The sequence below is a fragment of the Pan paniscus genome, chromosome 23 (assembly GCF_029289425.2).
Source record: "Pan paniscus chromosome 23, NHGRI_mPanPan1-v2.0_pri, whole genome shotgun sequence".
NCBI classification, from domain to species: domain Eukaryota; kingdom Metazoa; phylum Chordata; class Mammalia; order Primates; family Hominidae; genus Pan; species Pan paniscus.
The window spans coordinates 52,988,010-53,009,865 of NC_085927.1; the positions used below are offsets into that span (position 1 = coordinate 52,988,010).

General features: G+C 58.4%; 1 protein-coding gene across 7 annotated transcripts in view; it reads right to left on the reverse strand.

The window, feature by feature from the left end:
- TTLL12 (tubulin tyrosine ligase like 12) overlaps positions 1–21,623 on the reverse strand; it is a 32,076-nt gene extending 10,453 nt beyond the window's left edge. For 5 of the 7 annotated variants that reach the window (XM_034949316.3, XM_034949314.3, XM_034949318.3 and 2 more), the window contains exons 1-13: positions 21,386–21,622; positions 17,488–17,657; positions 15,266–15,464; positions 14,364–14,523; positions 14,142–14,275; positions 10,880–10,956; positions 9,065–9,181; positions 8,775–8,969; positions 8,281–8,392; positions 6,975–7,126; positions 6,391–6,472; positions 4,090–4,158; positions 3,365–3,503 (exon numbers count right to left, since the gene is read on the reverse strand). In XM_034949316.3, the coding sequence (XP_034805207.1) occupies positions 3,365–3,503; positions 4,090–4,158; positions 6,391–6,472; positions 6,975–7,126; positions 8,281–8,392; positions 8,775–8,969; positions 9,065–9,181; positions 10,880–10,956; positions 14,142–14,275; positions 14,364–14,523; positions 15,266–15,464; positions 17,488–17,657; positions 21,386–21,562 (1,783 nt within the window). In that variant the 5' untranslated portion in view covers positions 21,563–21,622. Of the gene's footprint in view, positions 1–1,212; positions 2,749–3,364; positions 3,504–4,089; positions 4,159–6,390; positions 6,473–6,974; positions 7,127–8,280; positions 8,393–8,774; positions 8,970–9,064; positions 9,182–10,879; positions 10,957–14,141; positions 14,276–14,363; positions 14,524–15,265; positions 15,465–17,487; positions 17,658–18,522; positions 18,648–21,385 lie in introns of those variants that run through there. The other 2 variants (XM_034949315.3, XM_063603355.1) reach the window with 2 other exon arrangements.
- Between the last annotated feature and the right edge of the window lie 233 nt (positions 21,624–21,856).

The following is a 21,856-nucleotide window of genomic DNA, read 5'->3' on the forward strand; positions in this document are numbered from 1 at the left end:
GGCGTGAGCCACTGTGCCCGGTCAATTCCGGCTTTGGATGGCTTCTTAACACAGTGATGAGGGTGCAAATGAGTACCAGGAAGAAGTATTTAGTGGGATAAACATCTCCCGGCAACTGCCTCAGCACCTGGAGCCGGCTGGTCTTCCAGCTCATGAAGTCCCTGGCTCTTGGCCTTCCTTGGGGGTGTCCATTTGCAGTGAGCAGAGGTGCAAGGACATGTGGGGACAGAGAATAGCCATCTACAATCATGGAAAGCCTGGACCATGTGGTCTTGATTCTGGGGGCTGTCCCAGCTGCTCCCTGGGCAGGACTATCTCCTGGGCACCAGGTTTTAAGTGAGCTGGGAACCAGTGAGAGCACCTGCTGTTAAGCTTCTGGACAGAGTCCGTGTGGGCATCAGTCCTGAGACCTCCCCTGGAAGGGAGGCTAAGGAGAGAAGCAGCACAGTCCACAGGCAGCCTGCCTCAGGGCCGCTCTGCCTTCTGTTTTTTTTTTTGAGACGGAGTCTCACTCTGTCGTCAGGCTGGAGTGCAGTGGCATGATCTTGGCTCACTGCAACCTCCGCCTCCTGGGTTCAAGCGTTTCTCCTGTCTCAGCCTCCTGAGTAGCTGGGACTACAGGCGCGCACCACCACACCTGGCTAATTTTTTTTTGTTTTTTTTTTGTATTTTTAGTAGAGACAGGGTTTTATCATGCTGTCCGACTGTCTCGATCTCTTGACTTTGTGTGACCTGTTCTCTGTCCTGCCTCGGCCTCCCAAAATGCTGGGATTATAGGCGTGAGCCACCATGCCTGGCCTGCCTTCTGAGTCTTAACCTCCTTGGTCACCATGTGGCGCTGCTTCCACCCACTGACGGTGTCCATGCACCTGCTCAGCAGTGGCCCGAGGAGCCCTGCAGACGCCCCAGCAGCCAGGGTTTCTCACCGTCCCCACCCCAGGACAAGGAGGCAAGTGTGGGGAGGCCGCTATCTCCAGGGCCACTAGGGCTGTGGGGCCACTCGAGGACCGAGGCTCCCGGCCGGCTTGGAAACAGATCCAGCACATGGAAATCAGACTGTGGGGTGGAGGCCTGCGATATAAAGGCCATCTTATTTCTTCTCCCACTTTTTGTGGGTGACTTCTTGGTATCTGGGGCTTTTCAGTGACAGCCGGGGCGACAGGCCAGGCTGAGCCTGTGGCTCCAGGGTCCAAAGAGAAAGGAGGGCAGAAATAAGAGAAGATGGCCTTTATTGCAGCACGAACCGAGGGGGACTGCATGTCAACAGCTCTCCAGGAGCTGCCAAAGGCGATGGGCCCGCCCTGCCCCTGCAACAGGCCCTCCAGGGGCTAGAGCATGGCTCCCCTCAGGAAGGGTAACGCGTGCTTGTAAACAGGGGCCCAGACAACACAGAGAGGAGAGGCAGCATCATCAGGTGCAGCTTTGCTACAAGAAAGATAGTTCTTAATTTCAAAGAGGAGACACCGCTACACCTAGCCCTGCCCTCCCATGCACTGGAAGGCTCTGGAAGTAGCTCTCGCCTGCCTGGGCAGTTAGGTCCACCCACTGCCCGTGAGCTGGGCCCAGGCACACTGCAGCCACGCAAAAACGCTGGCAGCTGACTCCTAATTTCAGAAACACAATTAGAAAAGAACTGGAATTTTACATTTTTCTCCCATACATTAAAAAATAAGAAAAAGCCAACATTTTGACTGTAGACCCTGGTAGGTGGCATCTGACTTTAACCTGAAGTTCTCATTGGAATCCTTTTCTGTCTGGCGCTCCACCGCCCACAATCAGCCCCAGCCCCAGGCGCCCCCTGCCGAAGGATCCTGGCCCATCTCACACAAGGGCAGGACCCCGTGGAGTGCCCGGCGAGCAGGGCAACCACTGGGAAGACAGATACTGATTTCCCTGTTGGGGTCTGTGACCCTCAGCAAACGGAAAAGGAAACGGTAACAAGACGGTGGCCTCCTGCCAGGACCTCAGCAGGTTTGCTGGTGAAGGTTCTGGGTGAGCTGGAATGGGTGATAAGGCGGGCTTGCTGGGTGGTGGCCTCAGGCTGTTCCTGGGCCCCTGTCGCATAGAGCCCTGTGGGTGCAGTGTGGGGCCCCACAGCCGTCCCAGGGTCGTCCTGATGCATAAGAGCAGAGACCCCGGAAGAGAAACCCGCCTGCCCCGTGTGATACAGGGCTCCCAAACGCTTCCCGGTGGAACCCTGCTCCCAAGGACACCTTGTCTCGCTCCACGGAACCCTTCCCCCAGCACCCCCTGGAAACACGGCAGCCAGGAACAAATTCTCCATGCCAGCAACGAAGCCCTTGGCTAAACTGGAGACTCATCAGTGCACAGATGGTGGTGAGGGGTGAGGGCAGGGCCTGGGGCGGTGCTCAGCCCTGGGGACACCATCACTGTCCTGCTGTGACCCACAGGTGAGAGGAGGATGCTGTGCTCCCGGAGTGTGGCGCCGGGAGGATGGCTCGGCAGGACAGAGGCCTGGGGCTGAGGCTATGCCCAGGGCCGGTGTGGGGAGGGACATGGGGGCCTTTGCAGAAGCAGCTCAAAGAACTGAGGTTGGAATCCTGCCCCAAGCACAGGTTTGGGGGACAGCGAGTGCCTAGACAAGGCAGGTAACGTGGCAGCCACTGGGCTGGTCCAGAAACAAGGTGCTGAAGACGTCGTTGAAGAAGGTGGGGTGGTACCTGCAGGCTCGCTCACAGTCGGGGTTGAAGTTCACCTCCAGGATCTGCGGCTGCATCACCCGCCTTCCTGACGGCAAACAGCGCAGCAGAGTGTGAAGGCTCGTTGGCCTCCACTCTGCAGGGACAGTGGCCTGGGGATCCAGCAAAGGCTGGGAGGCCATGAACCTGGGCCCTGATTCCCAGGGGATGAGCAGGACAAGGCCGGGCCTAGAACTTGGGTCTCTTGACTTTGCTGGGGAGGCCTGGCCTGACATCTGCTTCTCTAGGAGAGGCCAGGGCTGCCTCCAGCCCTAGGGATGACAGCCTGGCCCTTTAAGCTTGGATGTTCAGTTTAGTAAAAAAAAAAAAAAAAGTAGATATGCAGCAGCAGTGTACTGTGTGGGGGTCTGGCACAGGGAAGGCCGGCCAGGGTGGTGTGGGTTGGGGTCAGGGTGCCTTTCACACGGGTCTCCTGTCCTGTGAGCTCCCCCCCCGACTCAGAGGCCCAACCCGCAGCCTTTCCCCTCCAGACTCTGCACCGCAGGCACTTCCTGTGGGCCAAGCCAGGGCTTTCCCCAACCCAGATTCCTGGCTGATTCAAGCCAGAGGATAGCCTGGGGCAGCTGCCTCCTTCTCCAGGCTGTGGCTGGCTGGCGGAGGGGGCGCCTGCTGGTTTGGATCAGGAGATGGGGAGCCCCTCTTACCATCTGGGCCGTTGTCCCACTTCAGCATGAGGTCGACGGCATACATGGCCCGGGATGAGGGGTAGTCGCAGAGGCCCAGGGGTGGTGGCTTGGCACAGGCCACCTGGAACAGCTCCGTGAAGGCCCGGAAGATCTCAGCCTGGGGACCGGGGAGCCTGAGTTACGAGGCCTGCTCAGAACAGCCTCTCAAGAGGGGGTTTGCTGCCCCTGCCCAAGTCCCGGGCCCCACGTGGCCCAAGTCACCCCCTCCCACATCTTCACGTCTCTAGACCTCACCATGGCCACCTCCGCCCAGCACCTGCCCTCTTACTCCTGACGCCCACCTTCTGCAAATCTGCCCATCTCCTGCCGCAGACCCCGTTGCTCCCACTGCCCCAAGGAGCTCAACGCAGCACCCAGAATGCCGCTGCTGGACATGGAGGCCCAGCCAACGTCTCCATATGACTGGGAATCTAGGGTCAGGCAGTGCCGCCACCCTCTGGCTGTCCCAGGGGTGCCCCACATGCCCCTCCAGCTCCCTCCCTCTCAGGAGCACCCACAAACGCCCAGGGTGGAAGGGAGGGGAGCCCACGCTGTCTTGCCAGCCTCTGGGGAGAATGACCAACTGCAGGGGACAAAGGTCCCTCCCAGCCCATGCCAGACGAGAGGGAAGGGAGCAGCTCCTGCAGGCCCCCAGCCCGGGACCTGCCCCACCGGCCTGCAATGGTGTGCAGGACAGGAATTACCTGGACGTCCGTCCAGGGAAATTCTGGGTATTGCTTCTCAAACTCGGGGATGAACTCTTCACAGTGCACCTGCAACAGACACAGGGCCCATCATGCTCTGTACAGGCCTCCGCTGGGCCGGGAGCGGGCAGCCTGCTACTGCCTGGACCAGGAGCTTCTGACACTGGGTGGAGGTTCCAGGAGCAGGCAGCCAACCCCGAACCCTCAGGGTCCAAACAGGAGGCAGGAGATGGAGTCTGGGCTCCAGGTCTTACTGTGTGACTCTGGACCAACGGATTAACTTCTCTGAGCCTGTTTCCTCCTCTGTGAAATGGGAAAATGTGCTCTGCCCAGTAAACTGACTTTGCCACGCAGCTGTGAGGCTCACGCGAGACAATGAACATCGAGGGCTCCAGAAACTGCAGGGCCTGGGCTGGCACCATCCTCACACTCAGCTCAGTACAGTGCGACGGAGGCAGAGCTCAAGACTCCGCCGCGGGACCTGCCTGTGCCCTGGTTCAGCACCAGCTCAAGAGTGCTTGAGGGATGCAAGATCTTTCTGGCCTCAAGACTTTACCCAAAACACACCTGAGGAAGGTGGCAGTCGGCTCAGGTTTCTCCCAGAAAAGAACAAGCCAGGAAAGGCCCCTATGGAAGCCCGCCATCCATGCCATGCTGGACGTACCTCCCCAGGCACAGAGCTCCAGGAGAGGACTCTCGGGATGACCCCCACAGTACAGAAGGGCGACTTCCAACAATGTCATGGGGCCCTGCTGGGGGGGTCTGGGTCCTAGGGAGTAGGCTTCAACACAGGCAAGGATAAGACAGACAGAAGCCACAGGGCCACTCGGCCCCTGTGGGGAGTGTGTGCTGGTATAGTCACCAGTGCATGGCAGGGCCCTTTCTCCAAATCCTCCTAGAGGACTCCTCGGACATGGGCATGGCCAGGTGCCTCCACGCGTGTTCACGCGCCATGATTTATCATTAGTGAAGACCTCAGATGACCAATTGCCGCCACACTTAGCAACAACCCCGAACCTCAAAACCTCAAAACACGCCACTCAGCCAACAAAGCAAGCTGCAGAAGGATCCGTTGAGTAAGATGATATTTACATAAAAACCTAAGTAGGAGGCCGGGCATGGTGGCTCACGCCTGTAATCCCAGCACTTTAGGAGGCTGAGGCAGGCAGAGCGCTTGAGTGCAGGAGTTTCAGACAAGCCTGGGCAACATGGCGAAACCCCGTCTCTACTAAAAATACAAAAAAAATTAGCCGGGCGTGGAGGCACGTGCCCGTAGTCCCAGCTACTTTAGGGGGCTGAGGCAGAAGGATGGCTTGGGCCCAGGAGATTGAGGTTGCAGTGAGCCCAGATCATGCCTCCGCACTCCAGCCTGGGTGACAGCGTGAGACATTGTCTCTCAAAAATACAAAACAAAACAAAAAACCTAAGTAAGCAAAACAGCAGCTTGAATGGTCAGGAACATACTCCTGCTGAAAAGAACCAAAGACATGCCTGGGAATGACAGCCACACATTCAGGGGTCGGGGAGCGCTGGGGCTGGCTGCATGGGGAGTCCGCGGCACCTGCAAGGCTGGCGACAGGCAGGGTGGGGTAGGTGTTCTGTGCATCTGAAACACTCATTAACCAGCCAGGCCACAGAGGCCTTCCAGGACTTCCTTTCTTCCTTCCTGTACCCAGAGCTGGCCTCCTGCTTCTGTGCAGGCTGTGCCTACCTGTCCACGTACACTGGCTGGCCAGCTCTGGTTTCTCGCCCCCACCTTGGAAGGGCCTTTGTCCAGATGCCCCTGAGCTCTAGGTGCTCAGATGGTGCAGCTGCCATTCACTGAGTGCCCACTGCACGGGGCACCGCTCAACACTGTGCACCAGGGAGGACAGGAGGTCCTAGACCCGGGCAGGGTCACGGGCCAGCAGCCAGCCGGACCAGGTGGGGCCTCCCCGCCCCCGCCTGCCCTGGCACTCACAGGGTGGTCTGCTTTTCCGGTTGAAGTGGTGGTGAGGAGTAAGCCCCGGCTGGGAACACACTGTCTCAACCTGCTGCTGGACCCATCCCCCTCTGTGTCCACATTATCTCAAACACAGCCAGTGGCCCTCTGTGCCGTGGGGAGGCCTACCTGAGACAACACAGAACCCAGCCTGGCTCATGATGGCAGCGCTAACAATCGCCTTCCATAGCAGGAACTCGGGAGGCGGCTCCTGGGACTGGCCTGTGTGCCAGTCCTCCTAGGAGGCAGTGTGGGCGGGGTGGGGTCGGGTGTGCCCTGGCCTCTGTGTGAACCTGCTCTGCACCTCCCTCAGGCCCTACCTGCTTCAGCACCACATCCGGGTCATAGTTCATGACCGTGAAGTGCTTCTCGTAGTCATCCAGGTCGTTGAGTGCAAAGGCCCTGGAAAACAAGTGTGCAGACACATATGGGTTCTTGAGCGGCCTTGTCCCTGCGAGGGAGGTGCCACCCACTCAGCCTTCCCAACTAGGGGTTCAGGGCTCAGGGCAGGACCACCTGCTGCTCAGGCGGGAGCCTGTTCCCTTGTCTGTGTGGGTGGGGGAGCCCCACAGCCCCACTGAGCTGGGGTGGAGGTGAGTGAGGTGCTAGCTGTGAAGCCTCTGCAGGTCCATAAAAATGGCACCTGGTTCTCATGTTGGTGCCCATTTTACAAAGAATGTTCACATCCATTACTGTGGGCAACGCCAGAACTCTGAGGTGGGCAGGGCAAGTCACCGCCAATTAACACCAAGGGAGATGGGCTCCAAGGGCCGCTAGCTGGGTGAGTGATGGAGGGTGCCTTCCAATGACATTTTCTGATTCCAAAAAGGGCCCATCACCCACCCACTACCTCCACCCGGTCACCCAGCTCCCCGACCCTGGACCCAGCCGGCCCTCCACTTACCGGTTGGAGAACCGCAGCCAGAACACATCATACACGAACAACCGTAGGGGCCTCACTGACCGCAGCAGCACGATGTAGCGGATGTCGAACTTGACCTTTCCCACGTCTTCTCGAAGGAACAACACGGGACTTTCGATGTACTTGGACACAACCTGGAGGACACAGGTGCAAGCTCGCTGGTGGCCAGGACAGAGCCCCCTGGGGCTCCCGAGCACACAAAGCAATGCAGGGGGCACAGACATGGCTGCACTTTACTCCTCCTTCTGCCTTTTCAAACCTGCCTAAGTTGCTGCAAAGTCTTTTTTTTGAGACAGAGTTTTGTTCTGTTGCCCAAGCTGGAGTGCAGTGGCACAATCTTGGCTCACTGCAACCTCTGCCTCCTGGGTTCAAGCGATTCTCCTGCCTCAGCCTCCTGAGTAGCTGGGATTACAGGTGCCCACCACCACCCCCAGCTAATTTCTGCATTTTTAGTAGAGAAGGGGTTTCTCCATGTTGGCCAGGCTGGTTTCGAACTCTTGACCTCAGGTGATCCGCCCACCTTGGCCTCCCAAAGTGCTGGGATTACAGGTGTGAGCCACCGCACCCTGAAGCAAAGTCTTTATATCCATTTTTAATTGAAATGGAATATAAATTCTCACCCATAATTCCATCCACCCCCATCCCATGGCCTGAAGTCTCCACGACAATCGTCCTCATGATGCATTTCCCGCCAGCCTCTGACTATGTACACAGTCCAGGCAGATCCTGTGTCCTGCAATCCCAATACTGCTTCTGGATGTCCCCTCACTATGAATCTTTACCACGGCTCTGAGAGGCTCCTTGTCCAGGCTCAGCCACCTCACCCTGCTGGGCAGCCATACCTGGCACACTATGTGGTAGGGACTTTGCGATTAGACGCACCCAGGACAGCTCTTTTTTTAAAGACTGGGTCTTGCTCTGTCGCCCAGGGCGGAGTGCAGTGACGCGATCACAGCTCACTGCAGCCTCAACCTCCCGGGCTCAAGTGATCCTCCTGCCTTAGCCTCCTGAGAAGCTGGGACTACAGGTGTGTGCCAACATGCCCAGATAATTTTTAAAGTTTATTCCCTTGTAGAAACGAGGTCTCCCTATGTTGCTCAGGTTGGTTCCAAACTTCTGGGCTCAAGTGATCCTCCTCCACTTCCCAGAGTGCTGAGATTACAGGTGTAAGCCACCCTGCCCAGCCTGGACCTGTCCATAAGGACCATGACGCTCGGTCCCCTTAGCCCCACCTCTCACTGTCCAGCCAGGGCCCTGAGCCCTGGGGCTCCTGGTCTGCGGGGCCCACCTTGGGGGTGCTCTCTCGGTGCCGGATGATGCTGTGCAGGCTCTTGGTGACGTGGGTGTCCAGGCTGCGCGCCAGGTTCCAGGGCTTGCAGATCCAGTGGTTGTCCTCGCCCCTGGGGAGCAGAAGGGCTGTCTGGGGGGTGCCTGGGGCCTGTGTTCCCAGATGGTGCCACCCCAGGACCCAGAGGCAGAAGAGGGCAGCCCACTTCTCCTTGGGAGCTGAGGGGGCACCAGAGAGCTGTCAGAGGCAGAGGCATGGGAAACAAGGAGGGGTTTGCCATAGGCCAGGCAGCTGTGCTGCGGTGGAGAGGACAGCCCCAGCAAAAACCTGGAGAGGTCCTGCGGTCCATGAAGACGGCCGTGATGTTCGGGGCCCACAGCTCGGCTCCTGCACCACGGTTTCCACAGTGGGTGCTCATGGAGGAGCAGGCGGACACAGAGGCTGGGCCGGGGAAAAGGGCCATGGAGCACACCGATGCCGTGTCTGGGACTTACCACCTTTCCCGCTGCTGGAAGTAGCTGACAAACTGGGGCAGCTCAGTGCGCAGGTTGAAGGTTCGGGGCAGCCAGGGTGGGCCCTTGGGGCCACCTGCCCGGCGCGCGATGGAGGCCAGGCAGTCCTTGACAGTCAGCAGGTTCTCGCAGGGGAACTGGTTCAGCAGCACGCCTGGCCTCTCCTGGCTGAGTTTCCTGCAGGGCAGAGGCAGGTGCGCCAGCTCAAGGGGAGGCCGGCAGTGCCTAGAGGCCCTGACTGGGAGAGCCCCTGCGGCCAGAGGTGCCCTCACCTGTAGTCCTTGAAGTGTGAGAAGTTGAAGAGGATGTCGGCGTCCGCCTCACTCTGGGTGAGGGTGAAGCGCGGGTGGGTGAGGCTGCTGGCCACCTGCTGCACGTCCGTGTAGACCCTGTGGGGAGAGCCCGAGCTGGGTGATCCCGGCTCCCAAGTGTCCAAGCGGGACTCCAGCACTAGCCCTGGCTCAGGGACTCCCCTGTTTTGAAGCTAATGAGGCAGAGGCAAGTCCGGGGTTTGAGTCATGATGCTGGACAGCCCGGGTTCAGACCCCGCTCCCTCCGATCTGCTGAGGGAGGGGTGCAACCTGTACCCTTGTGACCCCTGGTTCCCCATCTGCAGGACTGGACCACACCGTCCACCTCACATTTGTCATTAAAATTAAATGGCATAATTTGGGTGTTTATTATGTGCTAGTTCTTTCCTCTAACATGCAAAACAAGAGGATGAGGCTGGGGCCACCAATCTCAGACAGGCACACCAAGGGCCTCCGTGAGGCCTCTGCCCCAGAGGAGGTGGAGGGACCTTAGGCCCTGGCCAGGTCACCACCAGACTCACGTCTCAGCAAGAGCCCCTGGGCTGCCCAGCTGGGGCAGAGGCCAGCAGGGAGGAAAGCCCTCAGGCCCGGTGGAGGGGGCAGAGTGGAGCAGGCTGCCTGTTATTGGCTAGACCAGGTTTAGGCAGCCAATGGGAGTGTCTGGGAGCCTCAGGGAGGGGCTCCTGTGAAGGCTGAGGTGGAATCTGCTCTGCATCTCTGGGTCCTCACCCGTGCCTGCTTCTGCAAGGTGTCCCGCCTGGACCTGCCAGCCTGGCTTTCCTTAACTCAACAGCCACACCTGCAGCCTCCTGGGAGGGGCCCCTACTGGCAGCCCGGGTGCCTGTTGTGGGTGCCCAGCATGTTCCTGGCCAGCAAAGGCTCCCTGCTGTGGGGAGGGCTGGCATGCACAGGCCTGGCTAGTGTCAGTTTCCAGGACTGGATGAGCATCGTATCCAGGTAAGCGGAGCAGCCCCATGACATGCAAGGTTGGTAACAGGACCCCTTGGTGCCCAGAGGACAGGGGTGGGATGGGGACCAGTGGTGGCCAACGCTTCTGCCCAGGGGGCCCTTTACCCACTCACTGCCAGCATTTCCATGGCCTATTCCTATTTTTAACTTTCAAAGATGAATTTATTTTATTTTTTTTTAAGGAGTCTTGCTCTGTAGCCCAGGCTGGAGTGCAGTGGCCCGATCTCAGTTCACTGCAGCCTCTGCCTCCCAGGTTTCAAGTGATTCCTCCTCCTTGGCCTCCCGAGTAGCTGTGATTACAGGCGCCAGCCACCATGCCCTACTAATTTTTTTTTTTTTTTTTTTGTATTTTTAGTAGAGACGGGCTTTCACCATGCTGGCCAGGCTGGTGTTGAACTCCTGATCTCAGGTGATCTGCCTGGTTTGGCCTCCCAAAGTGCTGGGATTACAGGCATGAACCACTATGCCTAGCCTCATAGGTGAGGTGTGAAACCTGGGAGGTGGAGGTTGCAGTGAGCTGAGATCATGCCACTGCACTCCAGCCTGGGTGACAGAGACAGACTCTGTCTCAAAAAAAAAAAAAAATCTCCAGAAAGCCCTGCTCGCTCTCTCACTTTCTGCGGCATTTTCTCTGGGGTCCCAAGAACTCCACTCCCTGCACTTGTCACTGCTGTGCCCAGACAGGATGCGGCTGACTTGCTGCACGCCATGTGCCAAGCACTGTTCTGGGGCTGTGGGAACCATGAAGCTTGGGAGGCGGGGACTGCGGACAAGTCCCAGCCCAAGCAGTGGGGGGGGGCTACGCACTTGAAGATGTGGTCGTGGGGGTGCACCACGGGGTTGATGTCAAGTGGCAGCTTCTCCTTGTTTTCCTCCAGAATGGCCTAAAAGGAAACACACCGGAGGTAGAGATGAGGTCAAGGAAGGGAGGGAAAGGCGGGCCGTGGTGGCTCATGTCCATAATCCCAGCACTTTGAGAGGGTGAGGCAGGTGGATCACATGATGTCAGGAGCTCGAGACCAGCCTGGCCAACATGGCAAAATCCCCACTCTACTAAGAATATAAAAATTAGCCGGGCATGGTGGCGCGTGCCTGTAATTCCAGCTACTCGGGAGGCTGAGGCAGGAGAATCGCTTGAACCCGGGAGGCGGAGGTTGCAGTGAGCTGAGATTGCGCCACTGCACTCCAGCCTGGGAGAGAGTGTGAGACTACACCTCAAAAAAAAAAAAAAAAAAGGAAAAGAGGGAGGGGACACAAGCCTCACCACCTGGCATCAGGTTCTATGGCCTCAAGGGGCGCATGGCTGCTCCTCCCTCCCAACACCCCAAAGCCTCTAACCACCCCCCTCACCCCAGGATTCTGGGCCTCCAGGCCCCTCGGATGCTGAACAGTCCTAGTTTGGTGTCAAAAGAACAAGGTAAACATTGTTGCACATCTTCTCGGTGCTACCTCAAAATCGCAGGGGGTGAGAAGGTGCCAAACCTCTCCTGAGAGGAGCCGCTTTGTCCTAGGAGCCACGAGGGCTGTCGGGAGCTTCCGCAGTGTGATGATTTAAAACATGCCCACGTGGCTGCACATGGTGGCTCAAGCCAGTAATCCCTGCACTTTGGGAAGCTGAGGTGGAGGAGTACCTGAGCCCAGGTGTGTAGGACCAGCCTGGGCAACATAGTGAGACCCCGTCTCTACAGAAAAGTTGAATAATTAGCGGGGCTTGGTAGCAGTTGCCTGGAATCCCAGCTACTTGGGAGGCTGAGGCAGGAGGATTGCCTGAGCCCAGGAATTGGAGGTGGCAGTTAGCTAGGATCATGCCACTGTACTCTAGCCTGGACAAAAGCAAGACCCTATCTTTTTTAAAAAATTAAAAAAAAAAAAAAGATTAAAACATGCCTACAAACTCTTTGACACTCTCTTCCAAAGGCAGAGCCGTATCCATCTCTGAGGGTGGAATGGGCCTAATGAGTTGCTTCTAATGAGCAGGAAAAAGGTGGAAGGGACAGGGTTGCTTCTGCAACAAGGCCATGAAGCCTGAGGCTTCCTCTTTACTCTCTTCCTCGGATCACTTGCTCTGGGAGAAATCAGGTGCCACATCCTGAGGACACCTGAGCACTCTTATGGAGAGGCCCACAAGGCAGGGAGCCCAGGCCTGCTGCCAATAGCCAGCACCAACACAGCAGGCATGCACATATGCCATGCAGAAGCGGGTCCACAGCCCGACGGGCGGCCTGTGTACCTCAAGGGAGACTTGAGGCCAGAGGAACCCCGTTGAGCCACTCCTGAACTCCTGTCCCACAGAAATCGTGTGAGATAATAAATGTTTACTGTTTTAAGGTGCTAAGTTTTGGAGTTACTTGTTACCCAGCCATAGCTAATCAACATAGGCAACCCTGGGCCCAGAGCACAGACCTGATTGTAAAGGGTCAAATGGGAAAAAACAAGGATGCCTGGCCTTGTATCTCCTCTTCCTGGTCAGCCCAGAGCTTCCCAAGGAAAAGCACAAACTTTAGTTCATGTTCCATTAACAAACAACCCCGAGACCAGGAAGTGTTTGTCCCTCCAGTTGCATCCACGAAGGCATTCACTTTTTCAGACAAACGTGTACTAAGCACCTTCCTGGTGCAGGGGCTCTGGGAGGCTTGTAAGCACTCTTTGAACCAACAAGACTGAGCCCCTTGTTTTTGGCATGGTTGGTTCAATCACCACTGACTTAGACCGAAAGTGAAAGGAGGCCCCCACCCACAGCCCAGCCCTGCAATCAGCAGCGCCCACACAAACACGCCACCACTCCACACGCGCCCACTCTTTTTTTTTTTTTTTTTTGAGATGGAGTCTCGCTCTGTTTCTCAGGCTGGAGTGCAGTGGCCTCCCGGGTTCACACCATTCTCCTGCCTCAGTCTCCCGAGTAGCTGGGACTACAGGTGCCCGCCACCACGCCCAGCTAATTTTTTATATTTTTAGTAGAGACGGGGTTTCACCGTGTTGGCCAGGATGGTCTCGATCTCCTGACCTCGTGATCCGCCTGTCTCAGCCTCCCAAAGTGCTGGGATTACAGGCGTGAGCCACCACGCCCAGCCTCCACGCGCCCACTCTCACATAAGTCAACTCGTCTAACCCTTCCCGAAACCCTCCGAGGCACTCAGTGAGCGCCTGGTGTGCAAAAAGGACGACTTCAGTCGCTGTGGGGGCAAGCCTGCAGCCTCAGCTGGACTCCAGCTCTTCCACCTGCTGTGTGACCCTTGGCAAATGACTTAACCTCTCTGTGTCTCAATGTCCTCATCCTCAGTAAAATGAAGATAAAAACAGAACTGTAAAATTGTAAGGAACTGAGTGGCACACGCCCACAAAGTACTAAGCACAGGCTCCCTTGTAGGCTGGTTCCAGCCTACGGAAGCAGCAGCAGATGGGAGAGGAGAGGAAGGAGGAGAGATGGGTCAGGGTAGGAACCTCCCACCCAGCCCTGACTGGTTCTGGAGGTGGCTACGCTCCCACAGGCTCCTCTTCCTCCCCCGGCACTGGGGCCTCGACAACTCTGACTCCCTAACCCGCCAGCCTCCTTGTATGGGGCCTGGATGAGCTCTTACCTCCAGCCAGGCACTACCGAGTGGGACAGCTGGGTCCCTCGGGGCCCTGACCAAGACTGAAAGCACCTTTGTTATCAATAACGGTGACCATGACGGTAACTCGCAGGCCTGCTGAGGGAGGGAGGCACGCGATGTGTGAACACAGGGTGTTTCCATGCCTCGGTGAGATGAGGACAGGGGGCTGAGTGGGGTTCATGGCCAAGACCAACTGCACAGCCCCCTCCTTCCCAAGGGAGCAGCATGGACCCCCTGAGGACGGACGCCAGCACCAGGCACCCTGGGATCTGGAGCCCCCACCGTGCAGCCACAGGCAGCTTGTGTTCACTCTCTGAGCCCCTCGTCTCTCAGAGGCTCCCAAAACTCTATGCCTCCCACGGTAACTGGCTCAGGGCCTGGCACCCGGCTGGGGTTTGATAACATTTGGTGTGTGCACAGAGAACATTCTGGAAGCTACCAAGCAGACAGGCCCGGCGGGTGGAGGAAGGCCGCACCTGGTAGTGCTCGGCGGGCGGCTCGGGTGTGCAGGAGCTGAGGTCCAACATGTCGGTGGGGGCCCAAGGCAGCAGCATGCACTTCCGGATCAGGGGGTCCGTCTCTCCGTAGGCAAAGTCTCGGGTCACCTCCTCTGTGCCAAGACATGCGTGCCCATCAGAGGGGGTGACGGGACACTGGGCTGAGGCCCCTCCTCCAGGGCGGGCAGGTGCTGGACTTACCGCCAGTGTCCAGGTCCCTCAGGGGCCACAGCAGCGTGTAGGCCACCTGCTGCGGCATGTAGAAGAAGGGTGCCGTGGCGAAGCTGGGCACGTCTGCGTGCTGGATCCGCGAACCGAACTCGTCCATGATATACCACACCGGCATCTTCTCCTCAGCTGTCTGCACACAGAGCACATATGGCACCTCTCGCTCACCCATCCACCCACCGGAACTCCCTTCCGGAACCCAGACATCGACCACCAGCCCACAGTCATTTCTCTGATCTTGGAGGCCCTCTCACATGTACCCCAGGCCCTTTAGCTAAGCTAGGGGCTCCGGGACAGCAGCCCTGCCTTTGCAGACCAAGACACAGGCCTGGGTAACACAGCGTGAACACTCGTGGTAAAAGGGCATTTGGTAACAAGGCACGCAGCCCAGCACCCGTAGGGGTGTATATGGGTTTGAGGGTAATGGGGGGGGTCGGGGGAGTCGTCTTTGAGCTCAGGGAAGGGTCCCTGGAGGAGGTGACATCTAAGCTAAAATCATGAGAAACAAGCAGGTGTCTTTTCCCAAACTAAGAGTGGTAAGGGGCTGGAGCATGGGGTGAGTCCCCGGAGAGGCCAGCAGGGGTGGGTGAGGAACGGTTGAGGGCTTTTAAGAGAGTGACAGAATCAGGGGGGCCAGGAAAGAGGCGGCTGAGTCATCTGGGCCCCTTCAGTTCAGGAGTCTGAGAGGGCTGCGTCCTGTGAGCTCAGAGGCCAGCTGGGTCCGAGTCCCCAGGATAGCACTCTCCTTAAGAAGCCACAGGAGAAAGTGAGTTGCTTGCTCTGGCCGGCCCCTCACCCGGCCTGATGGCACAGGGCAGCGGAGGTCTGTGCCCATGCCTGTCCTCCCCCTCCCCGGGGCCCAGCTACCCACTCACCCCATGGGCCAGCTGGTAGGTCTGGTTGAACTTCCACATCTCCTCCAGCACCAGGGCCACAGCCTCTGCACTGGGCAGCTCACCGTGGAACTCAATGCCCATCAGGTTGGCCATGCGGTGCAGCAGCCCGGGCACCTGCTGCAGCTGCTGGCGCGCGTGCTCCACACGGCACGTCCAGGCGTGGTCGATGAGGAAGATGCTGCGGGCACAGGCCACAGTGTGAGGCTGCCGGGTGGGCATGGGGCAAAGGGAAGTCGGGGGAGCAAGAGGCCCAGGGCTGTGTTGGGACCAGGGCCCAAGCTTCCTTAGATTTGGTCTACTGGGTGCCATAGTTATGCCTAGTTTTGGACTCCAGTGGGCCTGGGTCAGGTGCTTGCGCTGCTGCTCACTCCCTGTGTGAACCTGAGCAAGCACCTCCTCCTCTTCAAGCTTCTCAAACAGGGCAGCAGGGGTCTCTATCGCCTGTCACCTGGCTGTCACAAGCAGCAAATGAGACCAGATATGTGGTACACCTACTGTCCACCAAGCACTTGTAATAAACACACCAGCAGTCACTAGCATGAAGTCCTCAACTGGACCTCGGGCCACTGCAGGGCAGGCCCATGCTGCCCATCTTGTGGCCTGCAGGCCTGGCACACCACAGCTGCTCAACAAAAGCAAAGGCCCTACACGCCAGAGGCCAACACACACAGACGGCACAGGGGCTACCACACAGGCCTCACCCACGCAGCCAGGTCTTCTGGAAGCACCAAGGCCTTTGTGTGGGAGAGGCTTCCAGTCCCCACACACAGGACCCCTGCAGCTGAGCTGCTACAGAAGCATGCTGGGGCTGTGGCACAGGATCAACTGTCCCTACCCTGTAGGACACAGGGCTGACCATAATCCTCCCAGAGCTCTGCCGGATTAGGAAGCACCAAACACACAGGTGCCTAATAGACAAAGCAGCCCCCAGCTTGCCCCCGTCTCTGTTCCCCTTTTAAAATGAAAGGGACAGCCAGTGTTCCAGTTCTTAGGCTGGGGGGCAAGTTGAGGAGTATTTATCTTATTGTGCTTATATGAGTTTTGTTGGCCTGTCCTAAAATAAGTCGGTTTACTCTTGCACTTGTGTTAGAGTGGGTGACCACGTGATGCAGGGCAGAGCCAGGCCTTCGGGGTGACCCTGGGCAAGTGCAACAAGGGGTGTTGTACAAAGATAGCTATGGGGATGAGAATGGAGAGCTTGTTAGGGCCTGGCAATCAGGGGAGACTCAGGGGGATGAAGGCCTGGAAGCAGAAAGGCCCAGAAGCAGGTGGGGCTGAAACGAACACTCAGGCTCCAAATCCAAGACTCTGGATCCCTAGCCTCCCCACCACCCAAAACAAGGCTGGCAGCGGGGTATGTGGTTGTAGGCCCGAGAGAGAACATGAGCTGGGAGCTCCCAGGGCAGCCACTGCATTGAATTCACCTGTTCCTGGGCCTGAGCCGCACAGGAGAACTCACTTCACTGAACCTGAAGGGGACGGTGAGCCCAAGCACGCATGGGCGGGGGTGCTGGGCTGTCCGTATTTCCGGGGTGGCTTGCTACTGCCCACTCCCAGCTGGAGAAGGAGGCGGGAGAAGCTCTGCAGAAGAGACCAGACCCCTGCCCAAAGAGCTGTGCATGGACACAGGGGCCCAGCAAGTTTCTCTGAGGGTCCACAAAACCTTTGGCAGATGGGCCTGCAGGCCTGACCTAGGGATAGCCACTCTTGGTCCCTGGGGGCAGGAAGCCTGGGGTACAGTCTCAGCTCTGCCCTAACTACACCATGGTCCTTGGCAAGGCCAGGCCTGCTCTGGGTCTCAGGTCCTCAGGTGCTCCAGGGCCCACCCCAGATTCCAATTTAGCAGGACCAGAGAGGGGCTGTGACTGGGGAGGAGTAAGGCTGACCTGCACCCTTAACCTGGAGGGTGACCTCGAGCAAAACTGGAACTTCTAATCCCCTGTAGCAGGACCACTGTGACAATGAGACCGCTGGGAGAGGCTCTCAGGCCGCGGTCCATCCGGTCACCCCAGGAACGCTGTGTTGCCACGGACAGTACTCTGAAGCCCTGATGGACACACCACTGGCCACACGTGCTTGCCACAAAGCTGTCCTAAGGAAGATGTCCACCGGCGGTGCAGGGCCCAGGAGAATCTGCATTACTGCATCTCCCACCTTTCACCAAGTGAAGGTTGTGGTGGTGTCTCTGGCCAGGCTCCTACCTGTTGGGGTGGGCTGCCTGGAGCCCGCTCTCCCTGGTCACGATGACCTTGTAGCACAGCTCGCTCCCCGGGTTGGGCTGCTGCTTCCGCACCTCCCGGGCTGCCTCGTCTTCCTCCTCTTCTACCTCCTCCACTTGCATGATCCCAAACACTTCCCCAGCGTCGAAAACCTGGGGGCCAGAGCTCCCGTCAGCAGGGGTGTGGGCAGGAGACCCCACCCCAATGCCTTCACCACTCCAGAAAGCCACCCGAGGTGCCACACCCAGGCCTCAAGGACAAACTTGTCTCCTTCAGAGGTGTGGGACCTGTTTAATGCAACCACACAGTCTTCCGGGTGGGGAGACTGAAGCTCCTGGAGATTTCAGGCTCGGAACAGGGACCTAATGTACCCCACCGTCACCTGAGCTGTCATCCAGAGCCTCGTCCCACAGGATGCTGTGCATGGAGATGGGACCTTGAGGACTTGCTGGAGGTATCTGTAGTCCACCCCACTCACATTACACAGAAAGAGAGGCCCCAAAGGCAGAGAGGGTGGCTCCAATTACACTGGAGGTCAATGGAAGAGTCAGGATCTTGGTGGCTGGGGGCACACCCCAATGCCCCCCTCACCAGAAGAACCCTTCAACACTAGGACAGCTGAGTCAACTCACAGAGAAGCCTCCTCCAGCCCAGCCCCACCCAATCCAGGCCAACAGGAATCGAGGCCCCAGGTCAAGGTGGGACGGGGAGATAAGGGCCTTGGTCCTGCCTTGTGCGGCTAGTCAAGCAGGCAAGTGACCTCTTCTGGTGTGTGTGTGGAGCAGAGGGGTCCCTGGCACAGCCACACTCACGCCCTGTCTGCCACAAGCCGGCAAGGGGGGCTTCTGGGCAGATTCTGGAGCCAGGCTGTGTGGGTTCAAATCTTGGTTTCACCACTTCCTAGACAAGTGACCTTGAACAAGTTACTTAACTATCCCATGCGTGTTTCCTCATCCACACAATGGGAATAACAGAACCTCCCTCTGAGGGCTACTGGGAGGATTAGGTGATTCATACCCAGAACTCATAGAGTGGAGCCCGGCCACAGCAAATGCTCTATAAACACGTGGTGCCATTGTTACACTTCTGAGACTGTTTCTTCACTTGTGAGAGGGGGTGTCATCCACCTTTCAGGACACTGATGGAACGAAATCAAACAGCGTGCATAAAGTCCTGGCGCACAGTGGAGGCTCAACAAAGGCCAGTTCCTCCCTAAAACCTATTTCCCACTACTCGATTAAAAACGGCAGTTGGAAACTTGCTAACTACTCAGGTGCAGGCAGCTTTTGTGCACTGGGCAGGACTTGCCCTTTGGTGGCGTGAGGATGAATCACTCAAGGTCTCGCTCAGGAAGCTCAGGCTGAGTAAGGTCTAGGCCACCTAAGAGTATCAGGTAAATTACTCTGGGGCCTGGAGGGCCTGGGAAGACTTTATGGATGAGGAACCATAACCAGAGGCCAGCTTTGAAGAAGGGGAAGATTTAAACATGAGGCTGCAGGGTGAGGATGGAAAGGAACTCCACCCAGAGGGAAGAGTAAGTGCGATGGCCTGGAGGCAGACAGCCCAGGGTGGAGCAAACCAGGGGTCACAGGAGAGACAAGGCACCTGAGACAAGAGCCATCCAGTTCTCCTTTAGCCCTCAAGGTGGGTCTGGGGAGGCTACTGCCTTCTCCAGTTTAGGGCTTGGGGGAGGCTCAGAGGGCTGGAATCCAGACCTCAGGCTTCCGCCCCAGTACTCCAAATCCCTAGGGGACAGCATGAGGCTGAGGGTCAGAGAGCCTGTCTCAAGCCTGGCCTGGATTCAACCCAGCTGTGAAATGGGGTGCTGGGTTTCTCCTTCACCACAACCCCTTCATGGCAGGACTGGAAGAGCTCCCCAGGAGATAAGGGGAGTGGTTTTGCAACTGGGAAGCTTGGGCAGACAGAAGAGTAGACATTTTAAAAACATCTCTTCGGCCGGGCGTGGCGGCTCACGTCTGTAATCCCAACACTTCGGGAGGCCAAAGCGGGCGGATCACGAGGTCAGGAATTCGAGATCAGCCTGACCAACATGGTGAAGCCCCATCTCTACTAAAAATACAAAAATTAGCTGGGTGTGGTGGCGCACGTCTGTAATCCCAGCTACTCGGGAGGCTGAGGCAGGAGAATCATTTGAACCCGGGAGGCGGAGCTTGCAGTGAGCCGAGATCATGCCACTGCACTCCAGCCTGTGTGACAGAGCAAGACTCCGTCTCAATTAAAAAAAGAAAAAAATTATATATATATATATATATATATATATATATATATATGTATCTTCAAGTTTCCCCATCCTTTCCAGGGCAGCCGGCCTAAGGTGAGGCAGGAGGGCTGATGGCCAGGGGTGTAAGGGCCCACAGCGCTGGCAGGTGCTGCTGCTGGCGGCCTCCTCCACACCTGGGCCAGCAGCAGCAGGAGGCTTCACTCAGGAAGAGCTGCAAGTTTGTGAATGGTAAAGCAGTGATTCAGCTCTGTCCTTAACGGCTGGGGAAGGGTCACGGAAAAACACTGGCTGCCCCTTACTACGGCAACAGCAGGCAGGGCGGCCTGGGCAGGGGACGTGGCACGGTGGCGACCACCCTCTGTGTGCCAGGCATATTTCTCATGCCACCTCCCATCCTTCCAATACTGTGGGAGCCAGATGGTGTCTCACCATCCCCTTCCCGGATGGAGAACAGGACTCAGACGGACGAGTGACCGCCCGAGGGAGGGCGTGCTGCCGTGGAGGCTGGCTGGGCAGGAGCTGGTCATTCCCACTGTGCTCCTTCCACGCAGCCCATGGGAACCTTTTTGTCCTCATGAACAAACCAAGGTCCCTTCCACCCAGCACAGGCCTGGAACCAGAGTGGTCCTCGGAAAGCATATGGCAGAAGTGAGGGGCAGAGGAAACTCTCTTACACTGTAGCATAAGGAGGTGCCACTCACTGCACGTTTCCAGCAGGAAGGTTCCTAGTCCAATCAGGATTACACAGAGAAAAACTGGCTCAGAGACCGTAGAGTCTGGCCAGCAGCCAGGCTCAGGGACTCCTAGTTCCCGGCCCGGGTCCCTGTTCTTGGCTCTGGGGTTTCCACTTCATCACCTGCGCCACTAGGCTCATCTCCGTCCGGGAGACAGCACCTGGAGGAGATGTCGGGTCCCAGCTAAAGAAAACACCCCCACCCCCGCACCCGCCAGCCCGGGAAGGTGCTGTGGCCTCAGCCCCTGGGCACGCAATAAAAATCCAGGGCTCATCCCCAGCCAGGACAGTGGGGAACGCTTTGGAGTGGAGGAGGCAGGTGAGCCGGATGGGCCGTCCTCACAAAAAGGGAGAGAACTTAGAGGCTTCTCAATCTTTTCCATTTTTCTTTAGATTTCTCCTCCACCTCTCACAGCCTGTTTTCTTTAACCTGCAAGATGAGGGGACCCCGAGGCTCAAATCAAATGAAAAAACACCGAATTCTGTGAACCCAACAGTTACAGCTACACAAATTCACGGGGTTCCCGTTGTCCCTGTGAGGCAGCGGCTGAAACAATCCCTCTGAAGGGACTCTCGGAGCCGCAGTGTTCTCATCTGTGAAGTGGGGGTGATGAGTTTCACTCCTCGCAGGGCTGTGTGAGGCTCGGGTGTGTGTAGGACCTAAAGTTCCCAACGCAGCCCTCAGCCGGTCTCGGGCCCGGGCAGATCAGGGCAGCAGGTACCCCGGTCTCCTGCTGTCACTCTTCGGCCCCCAACTCCACGCCGCTCCAGAGCTGCCCAGGACGCGCTCTGGGTGGCTCAGCGCGGCTCCCGCCGCCCGGGAGCGCTCTTCCCTGTCCCGCGCCGCGGGCTCCCGCCGCGCTCCCACCCCGGCCGCCGCACGTGCCCGCCGCCCTTCCCCGCACCTCGTGCTCCAGCTTGTGCAGGAGGCGGCCCCAGTAACGTTCGGGGACCCCCGAAGCGCGCAGCGCCGGGCCGTGCAGCGCCGCGAACTCGGCCAAGGCCTGCGCGCCCTCCTCCGGCGTCTGGCCCGGGCTGCTACGCTCCGCAGGCGGGCGCTCGGGACCCCGCTCGGCCTCCATGGCGCCAGCACCCGCGCCGCCTCCAGCGCCGCCGCCGCCGCAGCCCGCCGTCGGTCGGCCCCGCCCTCCTCCCAGCCCCCCCCGCCCCGCCCTCCTCCCAGCCCCCCCCCGCCCCGCCCTCCTCCCAGCCCCCCCCGCCCCGCCCTCCTCCCAGCCCCCCGCCCCCCTCCCTCCTCCCAGCCCCCCTCCCCCTCCCAGCCCCCCGCCCCGTCCTCCTTCCAGCCCCCCCGCCCCGCCCTCCTCCCAGCCCCCCCGCCTCCGCCCCCCGCCCCGCCCGCCTCCCAGCCCCACCCA